At 50.2% G+C, this 13988-nt stretch overlaps 1 protein-coding gene across 1 annotated transcript in view; it reads right to left on the bottom strand.

The window, feature by feature from the left end:
• Nucleotides 1-11316: 11316 nt before the first annotated feature.
• The window catches only part of LOC126989462 (ankyrin-2-like), a 71453-nt gene continuing 68781 nt past the window's right edge, over nt 11317-13988 (bottom strand). Inside the window, exon 5 of the mRNA XM_050848046.1 lies at nt 11317-12169. Within this exon, the coding sequence (XP_050704003.1) occupies nt 11317-12169 (853 nt within the window). The remainder of the gene's footprint in view (nt 12170-13988) is intronic.

Genomic DNA, 13988 nt, shown 5'->3' on the forward strand with positions numbered 1-13988 from the left:
ACACACACATAAGAACATAAGAACATAAGAACGCAGGAGTCTGCAAGAGGCCGGCAGGCCTGTACAGGCAACGCCTTTGACCTAAGCTCCGTGTATCTAACCCCACCTAATATCGCTGTCCATGAATTTATCTAGTCTTTTTGATGATGTGACAATTGTATTGGCACTCACCACATGACTGCAAGCCCTATTCCACTCATCCACCACCCTGTTAGTAAACCAATTGCCTATGTCCCTGTTGAATCTGAATTTATCCAGTTTAAACCCTTTACTTCGTGTCCTACCCGGTTCTCTTACCAACAAAACCTTATGAATGTCTCCCTTATTAAAGCCCTTCATCCATTTATAAACCTCGATCATGTCTCCACGCACCCTTCGCCTTTCTAGAGAATGCAAGTTTAACTGTTTGAGTCTTTCCTCGTATGGCAAGTTTCTCAACCCCTGAATCATCTTAGTCATCCTCCTCTGCACCGATTCTAACATTTTGATATCCATTCTATAGTAGGGTGACCAGAACTGAACCGCATAGTCAAGATGAGGTCTAACTAATGCTAAATATAGTTTGAGGAAAACTTCGGGGCTTCTGCTGCTTACGCTCCTTGAAATAAATCCCAGTACCCTATTAGCTCGATTTCTAGCTTGAATGCATTGTGCCCTTGGACCAGATCAGAGCTCACTAAGACCCTAAATCCCTCTACCGAGACCTACTTATGAGAGTGTCATTTAAGCAATAGTTATGTGAGGGGTTGTTCCTACCTACACTCAGAATACTGCAGTTCCCTACATTGAACTCCATCTGCCATTTATCCGCCCAGTCATATAATCTGTTGAGTTCACCTTGGAGAATACTAGCGTCCTGATCCGACTCAATTACTCTACCGATCTTGGTATCATCTGCAAATTTACTAACATCACTACTAATTCCTGTGTCTAAGTCATTGATATAAATAATAAACAAAAGTGGACCTAATACCGAACCTTGCACCCCACTCACACACACATCCCCAGTCAGATCTTTTACCATTGATTTGCACTCTTTGCTTCCCTATTGCTAAGCCACACGCCTTGACCCAGTTCAAACACTTTACCCTCTACCCGTGAGCCTGTAATTTAAGCAGGTTGGTGAGAACTTTGTCAAACGCTTTACTAAAATCAAGATAGCTTACATCATAATTTTCATATCTGTCAACCGCCTCAAATACTTTATTGTAGAAGGACAAGAGATTGGTGAGGCATGACCTACCTTTTGTGAACCCATGCTGCGAGTCGAATGTTCCTGGCTATTATGGACTCCAGCATCTTCCCTATATCCGATGTTAAGCTAATTGGGCGATAGTTTGAAGCACCTGACCTGTCCCCCTTTAAAATCGGCGTCACATTAGCAACTTTCCATAGGCTCGGCACATAGTTAGTATTTACCGACATCTTAAAGATGTCGGTTAGTGGTCACTGATTATATCACCTAGCTCCTTTAATACCCTCGAAATATCCCGTCAGGACCTGGCGACTTGTTCTTCAAGCTTATCTATCTCATCCTGAACGACTTGCCTGGTAATGATTATATCACTCAATTTATCGCCATCCCGCCCTCGTACACCTGAACTCTTTCCGGTATAGTCGTTCGATCCTCCTGTGTGAATACTGAAAGGAAGTAGTCGTTCAACAATGTGCTCATATTTTCGTAATTTTCTACTAGCTCCCTGTGTTTGATTTCAGCGGTCCAATTTTCTCCCGTGTTTTGTTCTATACATCTGAAAGAAGCCCTTAGGATTACTTTTCGCCTCATTTGCTACTTTGATCTCATAGTTCTTTTTGCTATCCTGGTGCTAATCTAGATAGGACGTACCGGCCCCTGAGATGTGTTTCATTCTTTATTTTCTGATAAATTCTCTTTAACCCAATCTGTGTTTTAGTCCACGAGTCATCCACTTAGGATCATTGTTTTTCTAAGTGTTCGTTGCTGTGGTATATGCTGTTCTTGCCCTCTACTATTACTCTAACTAAATTATTGTAAGACATTTCACTGGTTCTCCTGGCTCTCAATCCGCAGTTCTGGCCCTCATGAATCCCTAAATTATCCCAGTTTACCCTTCAAGATGTCTTTTAAGCCCCTCGTAGTTTGCTCTTCTAAAATCTGGCACTAACACTTGGTTTGGTTCACGGGTTACCGCCCAGTCTAAGCTAAAACTAACCGTTCTGTGATCACTATTTCCTAACTCTCCGCCCACCTCCAACTCACGTAGCAAGTTCCCATTATTGGTTAGGACTAAGTCTAATATGTTATCTCCTCTGGTAGGCTCAGTAACTACCTGCTTAAGGAAATTATCTTGTATATGTAACTTCAAGAAAGTCCTCGGCTTCCAGGTCACGATCTTCCCAGTCTATATTCCTATAATTAAAGTCCCCATTACGCAGACATTTCTACTTATACTCGCCCTGCCAATCTCCTGTAGTAATATAATCGTGTCCTGCCTGTTAAGGTTGGTGGCCTATATAACTCCTAGAGTTAGTTTTTCTTTCCTTTGTAAACGTCCACCCAAACTGATTCTGAATCCATGTTAGTTTTGACTGAGTTGTTAACTAAACATTTAAGTGAGTCTTTAACATATAGCGCACACACACACACACACACACACACACACACACACACACACACACACTATAACACATTTCTACACACACACACACACACACACACACACACACACACACACACACACACACACACACACACACACACACACACACACACACACACACACACACACACACACAGACACACACACACACACACACACACACACACACACACACACACACACACACACACACACACACACACACACACACACACACACACACACACACACACACACACACACACACACACACACACACACACACACACACACACACACACACACACACACAGAGAGAGAGAGAGAGAGAGAGAGAGAGAGAGAGAGAGAGAGAGAGAGAGAGAGAGAGAGAGAGAGAGAGAGAGAGAGAGAGAGAGAGAGAGAGAGAGAGAGAGAAGAGAGAGAGAGAGAGAGAGAGAGAGAGAGAGAGAGAGAGAGAGAAGAACACACACACACACACACACACACACACACACACACACACACACACACACACACACACACACACACACACACACACACACACACACACACACACAGAGAATCAAAGGCAGGGGCAGGAGGTGTGAGGTGAGAGAATCAAGGCAGGGGCAGGTATATATCAAGGCAGGGGCAGGACAGGGTGGTGTGCAGAGGATTAGCTACAGGGGCAGGGGCAGGGTGTGAGGGGTGGCAGAGGATCAAGGACAGGGGCTGGGTGTGAGGGTGGCAGAGGATCAAGGCAGGGGCAGGGTGTGAGGGGTGGCAGAGGATTAGCACAGGCAGGACAGGGGGGTAGTGTGTTAAGTGTGCAGGGGCCTAGCCAGGGGGCAGGACAGGGGGGAGTGTGTTAAGGGTGCAGGGCTTAGCTACAGGGGCAGGGACAGGGGCTACAAGGTGCAGGGCTTAGCTACAGGGGCAGGACAGGGGGGGGCTATGTTATGAAGGGCTGAGCACAGGCAGGACAGGGGCTAAGTGTTATGCAGGGCTTAGCCACAGGCAGGACAGGGGGCTGGGCAGCATGTGCAGGGGCTTGAACCATGAGGGGCAGGACAGGGGGGCTATGTTAAGTGCAGGCTGGCCACAGGGCAGGACAGGGGGGCTATGTTAAGTGTGCAGGGCTTAGCCACAGGGCAGGACAGGGGGGCTAAGTGTTATGTGCAGGGCTTAGCTACAGGCAGACAGGGGGAAGCTAAGTGTTAAGTGTGCAGGGCTTAGGCTACAGGGCAGGACAGGGGAGGCTGGGCGGGTTACGTGGTGCAGGGCTGAGCCACAAGGGGCAGGGACAGTGGGGAGTGTGTTAAGTGCATGGGGCCCAGCTACAGGGGCAGGACAGGGGGGTTAAGGTTATGTGCAGGGCTTAGCACAAGGGCAGGACAGGGGGGCTATGTTAAGTGTGCAGGGGCTTAGCCACAGGGGCAGGACAGGGGGGCTAAGTGTTAAGTGTGTTTAACTAGGGTTGAGGCAAGAGGGTGGAGGTTAGTGAACGGTAATAGTAAAATGCGTCGTGGAGGTGGGGCCCTCCACTGAAGGCTGCATAACCCTGGCATGTGGTCCTTTCTGCCTTGACACGGCGCAGTGGGTTTGAGGAACGGAGAAGCCGCACACAGGATGTGGAAGGCGTGGCTGGGGTGGAGGGGAGGTGGCTGGGGTGAGGGAAGGCGTGGCTGGGGTGGAGGAAGGCGTGGCTGGGGTGAGCAGCAGCACAGGACTGGACACTGCCTGCGGTGCCGCCTCTTGTGCTGTTCACACTCACCAGGCAGCCTCCCTGCATGTTGCCCTGCCTGCAAAGGCTTGCGCTGTTCACACTTACTCAGGCAGCTCTCCTGGATGCTGCCCTGCCCGCGGTGCCGCCTTGTGCTGTTCACACCACCAGGCAGCCTCTCCCTGCATGTCAGCCCTGCCCGCGGCGCTCTGGTGCTGTTCACGCTACCCAGGCAGCCTCCTCCCTGCATGCTGCCCCCAGTTCGCGGCGCCGCCTTTGGTGCGTTCACACTTCACCAGGCAGAAGCCCTCCCGCATGCCGCCCCTGCCCGCGGCGCCGCCTTGGTGCTGTTCACACTACCCAGGCAGCCCCGCATGCCGCCCCGTTCGCGGCGCCGCCTCGGTGCTGTTCACTACCCAGGCAGCCTCCCCTGCATGCCGTCTCTCTGCTCGCGGCGCCGCTTCCTTTGCGGTGTTCATTCACGGTAGATTAATCACCGGCGTAACGAGGTTCTGGCGTTATAACACGATCAAAATGGTCACTGCGTCCAAACACAGGCTGCCGTTACGTTCTGGCGACATGTCTTATTAGCATCTACATTGCTGCGCCGATCCAGTCAAAGTGTCCAGCGTTACTATACTCCGTCACCGCGTCCTGACTCAACAATTCCACCGACATGAATGATAAGTTCTGGGTTAATGTCTGGACAGGGGTGAGGCCTTCACAACCACGCTTGTAAAACATAAGAACATAAGAACATAGGAAAATCATAAAAGAGGCCATGGTCGGTTACAGGGCAGCTCCAGAACTTCTTACCATTAACGGTAAGAGGTGTCACAGTGTTGCGGGGGAGGCTTGATCTCGTTATACCATGGCGGTACCTGGGCACGCACCCAGCACCCTGTCTCCTTACTGCACCCACACCTCACTGCCACCTATCATTCTCGTCCATGTAGCTATCCAGTCTACTCTTAAAACAAGCTATCGTTCCTGCACTGACTATGTGATTGCTGAGTCTATTCCACTCCCTCATCACCCTATTACTAAACCAATGCTTGCCTATACCTCTCCTAGATCTATACTTTTTTCTAATTTAAATCCATTACTGCCTGTTCTATCCTGTTGGCTAATTATCAGTACTTTACTTATATCGCCTTTGTTGTAACCAGTGAACTATTTGAATACTTCTATCAGATCTCCCCGCACTCTTAGTCTTTCTAGTGAATGTAAGTTTAGATGTTTCAGCCTATCTTGATATGGGAGGTTCCTCAGCCCCTGAATCATCTTGGTCATCCTCCTCTGAACTGATTCTAGCAAGTTGATGTCCATTCTGTAGTGTGGGCACCAACACTGGACAGCATAATCTAAGTGTGGCCTAACTAACGCTAAATAGAGTCTGAGGATGACCTCTAACTGCAATGCATTAGTTCACCTCTGTAAGTACCTGCACGACACTGCCTCGATGACTGAGAGGGCCCAGGCACCTGCACGACACTGCCTCGATGACTGAGCGGGCTGTAAGCACCTGCACGACACCGCCTCGATGACTGAGCGGGCCTGTAAGCACCTGCACGACACTGCCTCGATGACTGAGCGGGCCTGTGGGTACCTGCACGACACTGCCTCGATGACTGAGCGGGCCCGGGGCACCTGCACGACACTGCCTCGATGACTGAGCGGGCCTGTAAGTACCAGCACGACACTGCCTTATGCACTAAACTGCTCTGTAGGTATGGACACGACTTTGTCTTATTTCTCAGCTGCTTCGGTGAAACTTTTGCTGCTTCCTTAGTCATTCCGTGGTGGAGTGGTTAGCGTGTATAGCTACAAATTCACGGGGACGGGTTCGAATCCCGGCCCGGGTAGTTGGCGTGCAACTCAACCACATGTTCATCATCTCTTTCCAGCTGGTCGATAAACGGATAGCTGGGGAAACCTGGGGAAGCTAAACTGTGGTAACCCGGGTGTCACAAACTGTCTCTAAATAGGCTTCCTCGAGGCTCGGCGTTCAGCCTCGTCTCCGCCAGTTCTCCCCTTACCGGATGCTGTCCATACCCAAGGCCTCGTCCGCCCTCGCATGATGTATGCACCTCATATAAGGGGGGGCTCCGCTCACACAACCCTCTTGGACAAAGTACAGTGAAAGGCTCTTCGTCTCATCAACTCCCCTCTTACTGACAGTCTTCTATCTCTTAAATTCTGACTGACGCAGAGTTGCCTCTCTTTCTCTCTCTTACCGATATTTTTCTGCTAGCTGCTCTTCAGAACTTGCCAACTGCATGCCTCCTCCTCGTGGTGCGTCCCCGTTGCATACGCCTTTTTACTCCTTCTCATCCCTATTATGTCCCAATCCCGTGTCCCGGCCTCCCAGTGTGTCTTTTCAAGCAGTATTTTTCTTAGTGAACGAACCGTTGCCAGAGTCACGGCTGCTTCCAAAGTGTGTGTGTATCTCCACCTTTTTGAGGAGGTTTGGGCAGGCAGTGTTTGCTGGACCGGTGCAGTTGTCGAGGTTATGTAATGTTAAGTAACAGACAATGTGGGTTTTAAAAGAAAATAGCCATTACACACTTTATTGACCAAAATGCTACAAGATCAGGGAAACAGAGAATTTACAATAATTAGTATTTTTCTTGGTGATAAAAACCCTTTTGATACCTAAGATCATGAAATACTGCTGAGGAAATTACAACATTGTGGTTTACAGAATCCTGAAAAAGTCTGTTCAGGAGTTGTGTAAACGATACGAGTGAGTGCGCCGTAAACACTGGTGTGATGGTAACAACATCTGCTGAAAGCCCTCAAGGGTGCCTCAAGGTTACATTAGGCCTTCTTTTATTTAGCTTATATCTCTATGACACTGTCGATAACAAACAGGAAAATCACTCTGCATATGTTGATGGCACCAGCATCATCCGCGCTGGGTCTGACATTCCTTTGTCAAAAATATGAATAAAAAAATGAATAAATTCAGACGCGGAGCTCAAATTAGTATGCACCCGGCTACTGACAAAGGGCCTGCAATATACGTAAAGCACACCAACTGACTTTTGCATGTAATCCACAATGTAATGCTCACTTCAGTGCAGAAACATGCAGTCACGGCACACCGAGACCCAGCTCTGTTAACCACCATGGGATATGTGTTGACATGAATCAGAGTGTAGCGTAACCTCTCTAAATCCTCGGCCATGCTACACAGACTTAAGCATTGCCACCATGTGGAACTGTCTCTAAATGTACAAAAGACGTACTAACTGTTATTTGCAGGTAACAAACAATGTAATGGCCGTTCCAATATAGATATATGATGTCAAAGCACACACAGAAATGATAATTACCATGGAATATATATTGACCTAACTCAAAATGCATCAGCCACACTTCAAGTAACACCACCAAAGCCTCAGCGATACTAGACAGAGGAAAACATTTGCTGACATGTGAACAGTGTTAACACTACGCCATGGGGTGCTGTGCCCATACCCACACTGCTGGCCCGTAGTGTGGGGCACTGATAACATGGGAACAGTGTTAACACTACGCCATGGGGTGCTGTGCCCATACCCACACTGCTGGCCCGTAGTGTGGGGCATTGATAACATGGGAACAGTGTTAACACCACGCCATGGGGTGCGGATTGAACTCTCCGAACACTTATAAGATACTGGCAGCAAGTGTGACACGGAACAGCTTTACAGTCACACCCTGAACCACCATGTGTTCCCGCACCGCAGGGGAGGCTCCGCAAGGAAATAAAGGAAGGAGCCTGCAGAGCACCTCCCGACGAGGAGGAAAGTGGAAGTGGATCCAAAGACATAATGAGAGCACGGAGGAAAAGCCGCCCCGATCCTTCCCTTTTAAAGGCGTCTGTGTCCTGGAAGGTACACACACAGGCGAGGAGAGGCTTTTCCAGAGCGAGGGGAAGGAGCGACCGGAGACGCTGGCTAACCCTTGCATGAGGGATTGGGACAGCAGAAGGGTGAGCCAGAGCAGGAAAGCTTGTGCAGCGAGGCCGCGGGAGTATTGGGCAGAGCGTCAGCAGTCACGTGTTTCATATATCCCGTGTCTGCACCTCAGTAACAGGGCACTGATGAGTTCATTAGCGTGATTATATTTGTAAATATATACAGAAAGAGAGGTGGAGAGAGAGAGAGAGAGAGAGAGAGAGAGAGAGAGAGAGAGAGAGAGAGAGAGAGAGAGAGAGAGAGAGAGAGAGAGAGAGAGAGAGAGAGAGAGAGAGAGAGAGAGAGAGAGAGAGAGAGAGAGAGAGAGAGAGAGAGAGAGAGAGAGAGAGAGAGAGAGAGAGAGAGAGAGAGAGAATCAATGAGGTACAGTACAAAAACCTTACAAACACTTAATCCAGACTAACACAACACAACATTATGGTTATACAGGACAGACTGCCGCTCTGTCCAGGGTAACACCAGCACTAAAAGGTGCGGCCTTAACACAACACAACATTATGGGTCCACAGGACAGACTGCCGCTCTGTCCAGGGTAACACCAGCACTAAAAGGTGCGGCCTTAACACAACACAACATTATGGGTCCACAGGACAGACTGCCGCTGTCCAGGGTAACACCAATACTAAACGGTGCGGCCTTAACACAACACAACATTATGGGTCCACAGGACAGACTGCCGCTCTGTCCAGGGTAACACCAGCACTAAAAGGTGCGGCCTTAACACAACACTACATTATGGGTCCACAGGACAGACTGCCGCTCTGTCCAGGGTAACACCAGCACTAAAAGGCGCGGCCTTAACACAACACAACATTATGGGTCCACAGGACAGACTGCCGCTCTGTCCAGGGTAACACCAGCACTAAAGGCGTCCTTAACACAACACTACATTATGGGTCCACAGGACAGACTGCCGCTCTGTCCAGGGTAACACCAGCACTAAAAGGCGCGGCCTTAACACAACACTACATTATGGGTCCACAGGACAGACTGCCGCTCTGTCCAGGGTAACACCAGCACTAAAAGGCGCGGCCTTAACACAACACAACATTATGGGTCCACAGGACAGACTGCCGCTCTGTCCAGGGTAACACCAGCACTAAAAGGCGCGGCCTTAACACAACACTACATTATGGGTCCACAGGACAGACTGCCGCTCTGTCCAGGGTAACACCAGCACTAAAAGGCGCGGCCTTAACACAACACTACATTATGGGTCCACAGGACAGACTGCCGCTCTGTCCAGGGTAACACCAGCACTAAAAGGCGCGGCCTTAACACAACACTACATTATGGATCCACAGGACAGACTGCCGCTCTGTCCAGGGTAACACCAGCACTAAAAGGCGCGGCCTTAACACAACACAACATTATGGGTCCACAGGACAGACTGCCGCTCTGTCCAGGGTAACACCAGCACTAAAAGGCGCGGCCTTAACACAACACTACATTATGGGTCCACAGGACAGACTGCCGCTCTGTCCAGGGTAACATCAGCACTAAAAGAACATAAGAACATAAGAACATAAGAACGCAGGAGTCTACAAGAGGCCGGTAGGCCTGTACTAGGCAGCTCCTTTAACACAACAATATGGGTTCACAGGACAGACTGCCGCTCTGTCCAGGGTAACACCAGCACTAAAGGGTGCTGCCTTAACACAACACAACAGTTTGCGTGAACACAGCAGACGAGGCTTCGTGCCGGCTACGCAACACCATGCAGCAACATGTGTTAAGACTGCAAAAGTCTACAGCCTCGTGATCCAGGCTACGCCAACACCTATACGTTGGCGCCTGATCCAAGGCGTCCAAAGCATGTGCGTTTAAGTACGTACAGGGAGGAGGGCGTGGCCAGGCTGGAGGGCACGGCTGGCTGGTAATCGTTACTATTGGCCACGTTTCACCAATGGCACCGGTAGTCCACGTTGGGGCCTGATGATCTGCCCCAGCGTGCTATGGCGCAGGCAAGTGTTTACAATGGCGCCATCTTGTTGGCTCATGCCGCCCCTGAGCTCAACTTTGATCTCCTTTAGAGAGTCTAGAGTCCGGGTTTATGAGTGGTTTTGGGACAAAGCGTATGGGTAGTCTAGGGCCACTGGCGGTGACTGAATAATCCCAGGATGTGGCAGCGGGCGGGACGCGAACCCACGTCTTCCTTGACGCCGCGCCTGCATCGCTAACCACTCAGCCATCGGCTCGGCCTGGGGCTCAACTTGACAAACTCGCTATCCAGATGCCCATCGGAACAGCGTTCTGCAGCGGCTTGGGCAAACAAGGCAGGCGGGCCAACAAGCGTCGTATTTCACCAGTCATGTATATCACGACGGACGATAACTGTCCCACCTCCTCTCTCTCACACACACACACACACACACACACACACACACAATCAGTGTTACCATGATATACGTCAAGCAATGTGTTATGATGTCCGTGACACGTGAACTGACTTTCCAACACCTATTCCAGAGGGTGATAACAATGCCTATTCAACTAAACGAACCTTGCATTCTGCAAAAATCCTTGCAAACCAAATCCAAAGCATTTTAGTTTCATTCATATCAGCGTCTTCATGCTTTCCTGGCTTCTTTTCCAAGTGTTCCTCCAGGCAGCGCACTATGAGATGAGCGCCTTCTCCAACTTTTACGCCTTCGAAGTCTCCTCCAAAGTATGCAGAGACTGTGCCTGGCGACAGCTTTCCCCGCACCTCCTTGGAATCAACACACAGCTGCCTAAAAATGGCTATCAGTGCCTTAGTGCAAAGCTGATCATCCTCCTCCTGGTGACGGTTGTTCTGTTATTGATTCCTCAGCCACCCAAGGAAAGCGTTCTTGAAGCAGAAGCCACTTGGGGTACTGATTTTCCACTCCCTGTTAACAAACCAGGTGCAGTGGCGCTTCATGTACTGTGGCATCCACGGCTCGGCCTTGAGGCAGGAAAGCAAAACCTTCCCCATTACGAACACACGCCGTTGGATGTCGGACAATCCTTTCAGCACCGCTGCCTCTGACAGGGCAAAACCGTATCGTTACGACCCGTCAGCAGTATTGCTGACATGGAATGTTTTGGGTTTGTCTTTCATGAGCTTTGGTTTTGCTATTGCGTCATGCCATGGCAGCTCCAGTACGGGCACGAGGTCCACACCGACCAGGAGGAGGGGAAACTCCTTCCCCTGCCAGGCCAGGTCGAGGGCCACGCCCACCTGCGTGCTGCTCAGGCAGGGCGGAACGAAGCTCAGCCTTTTGTCCTGCAGTGTGTGCTTTACGAGACACTTTTGCAGGAGAAGGAACAGCTTGTCCATCACAATGTTTCCATCAAGACCTGGCGCGTGGGCCAGTACCAATTTATACTTACCTTTTGATGCCACCTGTTCTTCCGGCGTCTTTTCCACCCCGACTTCGACGTCTTTCCTTGTAATAACAAGGTTGACGTCGAACTCGTCGGGGCAGTATATTTTTGACCCATCTTCTGAGCTGCCCACCAGCCTAAGGTCACTCTTGTACAGGCTTTCTTTCTCTCCAATCTTCTCGGCGATGGACTGCAGCTCCTTCATCACTGCCGCCTTCACCTCGAGGGCCTCGCCACCTGAAAAATCAACACGGATATCACTTGCCTTCTCCCACAGCTCCTGGACTCCGATGGCCTCCATGAGCTTGCACGTGACTCGCTCTGGGTCGTGGTGGTCAATAGGCGACAGGGAGTCGCGTTCCTTGCAGCCAAGCTTCTCGTAGCTCTTGAGGTAGGTGTCATAGTTGAAACTTGCCTGGTCGGCGGTGGTGCCCGCACGGCAGGGGAGTTTATGCGCCTCGTGTAGTGCCAGCAGCTGCTCGGTGCTCTTGTGGCCGAACATGGCGGCCAGGTGGCGGGGCGTCTGGTCGTACCTGTCAGGGAATAGAGACAAATGATGGGGGAGCTCACAGGTCAGCGCGATACCTCGCGCCATGACGCCACACTTGTTAACTAGGCAAGTTATTATTGACGGCAAATTTACATCAAATAAGGCAGCCCAAGAAAAAATAAAGCAACCTATCGCCACGACGGGGGCGTAGTTATATCTCCTACACATCCACAATAACTGGAGCGCTGCCATATTTCCTACACATAGTCCGTCATCTTTCCTAAACAAAACATGCATCCAGAACAATTCCTGCGCAAAAACTGAGCACCCAGCGGACCTCCGCACCACTGAAGATCCAGCCTCGTGAAAGAAAGAAAGAAGATAAGCAGGGAAAGGAAAAGAAAAGAGCAGCTCGGGGAGGCTGAGGACGCTGCTCACCTCATCCAGAAAGATTTGCCCCTACTGCCTCTCTTCTGTCCCCTCTCTAACCTGAATCCTCAACGTAGGCAAAAAAATAATACATAATATAACTTCATCAAGTGACCCGCCACTTTTCTGCTCCACGCTACGAAGGTTTGTGAACCTTTACAAGATCTCGATGGACAGACACATGAACAGACTGCACCGCCTTATCCAGTGATCCTCCCGATGGTTTCGGCTCCTCTACCGGCGCCTCCATGGCCATCACCAAAACGTCCAGTGACTAAGTAAGAACTGCTGCATCAGCTGAGAAAAACAGACCAGTATCCTGCTACTGCCACTACATGCTCCACGATGACTCGGCACCATAGCAGCCTAATACCCAGCCCCTGCACGTGTTGAAGAGGGATGGGGAAGGACGCAGCGCTGCCTCACGCCCGTGCCACTACATGCTCCACGATAACTCGGCACCATAGCAGCCTAATACCCAAACCCTGCACGTGTTGAAGAGGGATGGGGAAGGACGCAGCGCTGCCTCACGCCCGTGCTAATAGAAAGGAAGCTTCCCTCACACCTCACAGCACCATCACTCCCACAGTGCAGGGCAGTCATTTGGCTAAGACTCTTGGCATGAATCTTTTGAACTTGTAGGAGGTCTTAGACTGCCACACGGTGCACTGAGTTGAACGCATTCTTGAAATCGACATACCAATCAATAACACATCGCATAATTCTCACTCCCAGAGTACAGGCAAGTCAACAGGCTAACAGTCATTCCTAGCGAGGCAGGGAAATAAGCCTCAACTATTCTTTGTCGAAAGTTGCGTTCGTCTGAACCGAGACTGATCAGATCTCTTCCACTTCAACAGCTGGTTGCGAGTCTATATGAGGAACGAAAGGCCAAACACCTTCCCTGGCACACTGAGCAGTGTAATGCCGCCGTGAATGCTGCGCTCATAACGTTCCCCTTTATTCTTTCCAAATAGGGACGATCAGCAACCTCTTAACTTACTTTTTTCTACACTTTTTTTGTTGTTGTTGCCCTTGAGCTGCTTCCTCTCCCTTAAAAAAAAAGTAAATATATAAAGGGGCTACCCAAAAGTTGAGGTTGCCCACAGGGTAGGAGACAATCCCGAGTCGCACACAATGTTCGTCGATTGATCCTGCCATGAAGTACTCTGGATGGACAGGGGCCTGCATGGGAGCCTGTTCGGAGGGACCCCCGGGGTTACCATCAGAGGGTAGGCGAGGCGACCCCCCGCTCCCGGCGTATTGATTGATCAATTGTTCTGGCCCACCCCAAGCACTGGGAATGGAGGGCTGGACTGAGTAGAGGCCCTGGGCAGGGACATGCCACCCCTGAGAGGGTAAATTAATCGCCCGCCTACCCAAACAGTGTTGCTAATAAAATTTCTGTTCTTTGCTCCTTACTTTGGTTATGC

Source organism: Eriocheir sinensis, unplaced genomic scaffold (assembly GCF_024679095.1).
Source record: "Eriocheir sinensis breed Jianghai 21 unplaced genomic scaffold, ASM2467909v1 Scaffold1180, whole genome shotgun sequence".
Classification (NCBI taxonomy): domain Eukaryota; kingdom Metazoa; phylum Arthropoda; class Malacostraca; order Decapoda; family Varunidae; genus Eriocheir; species Eriocheir sinensis.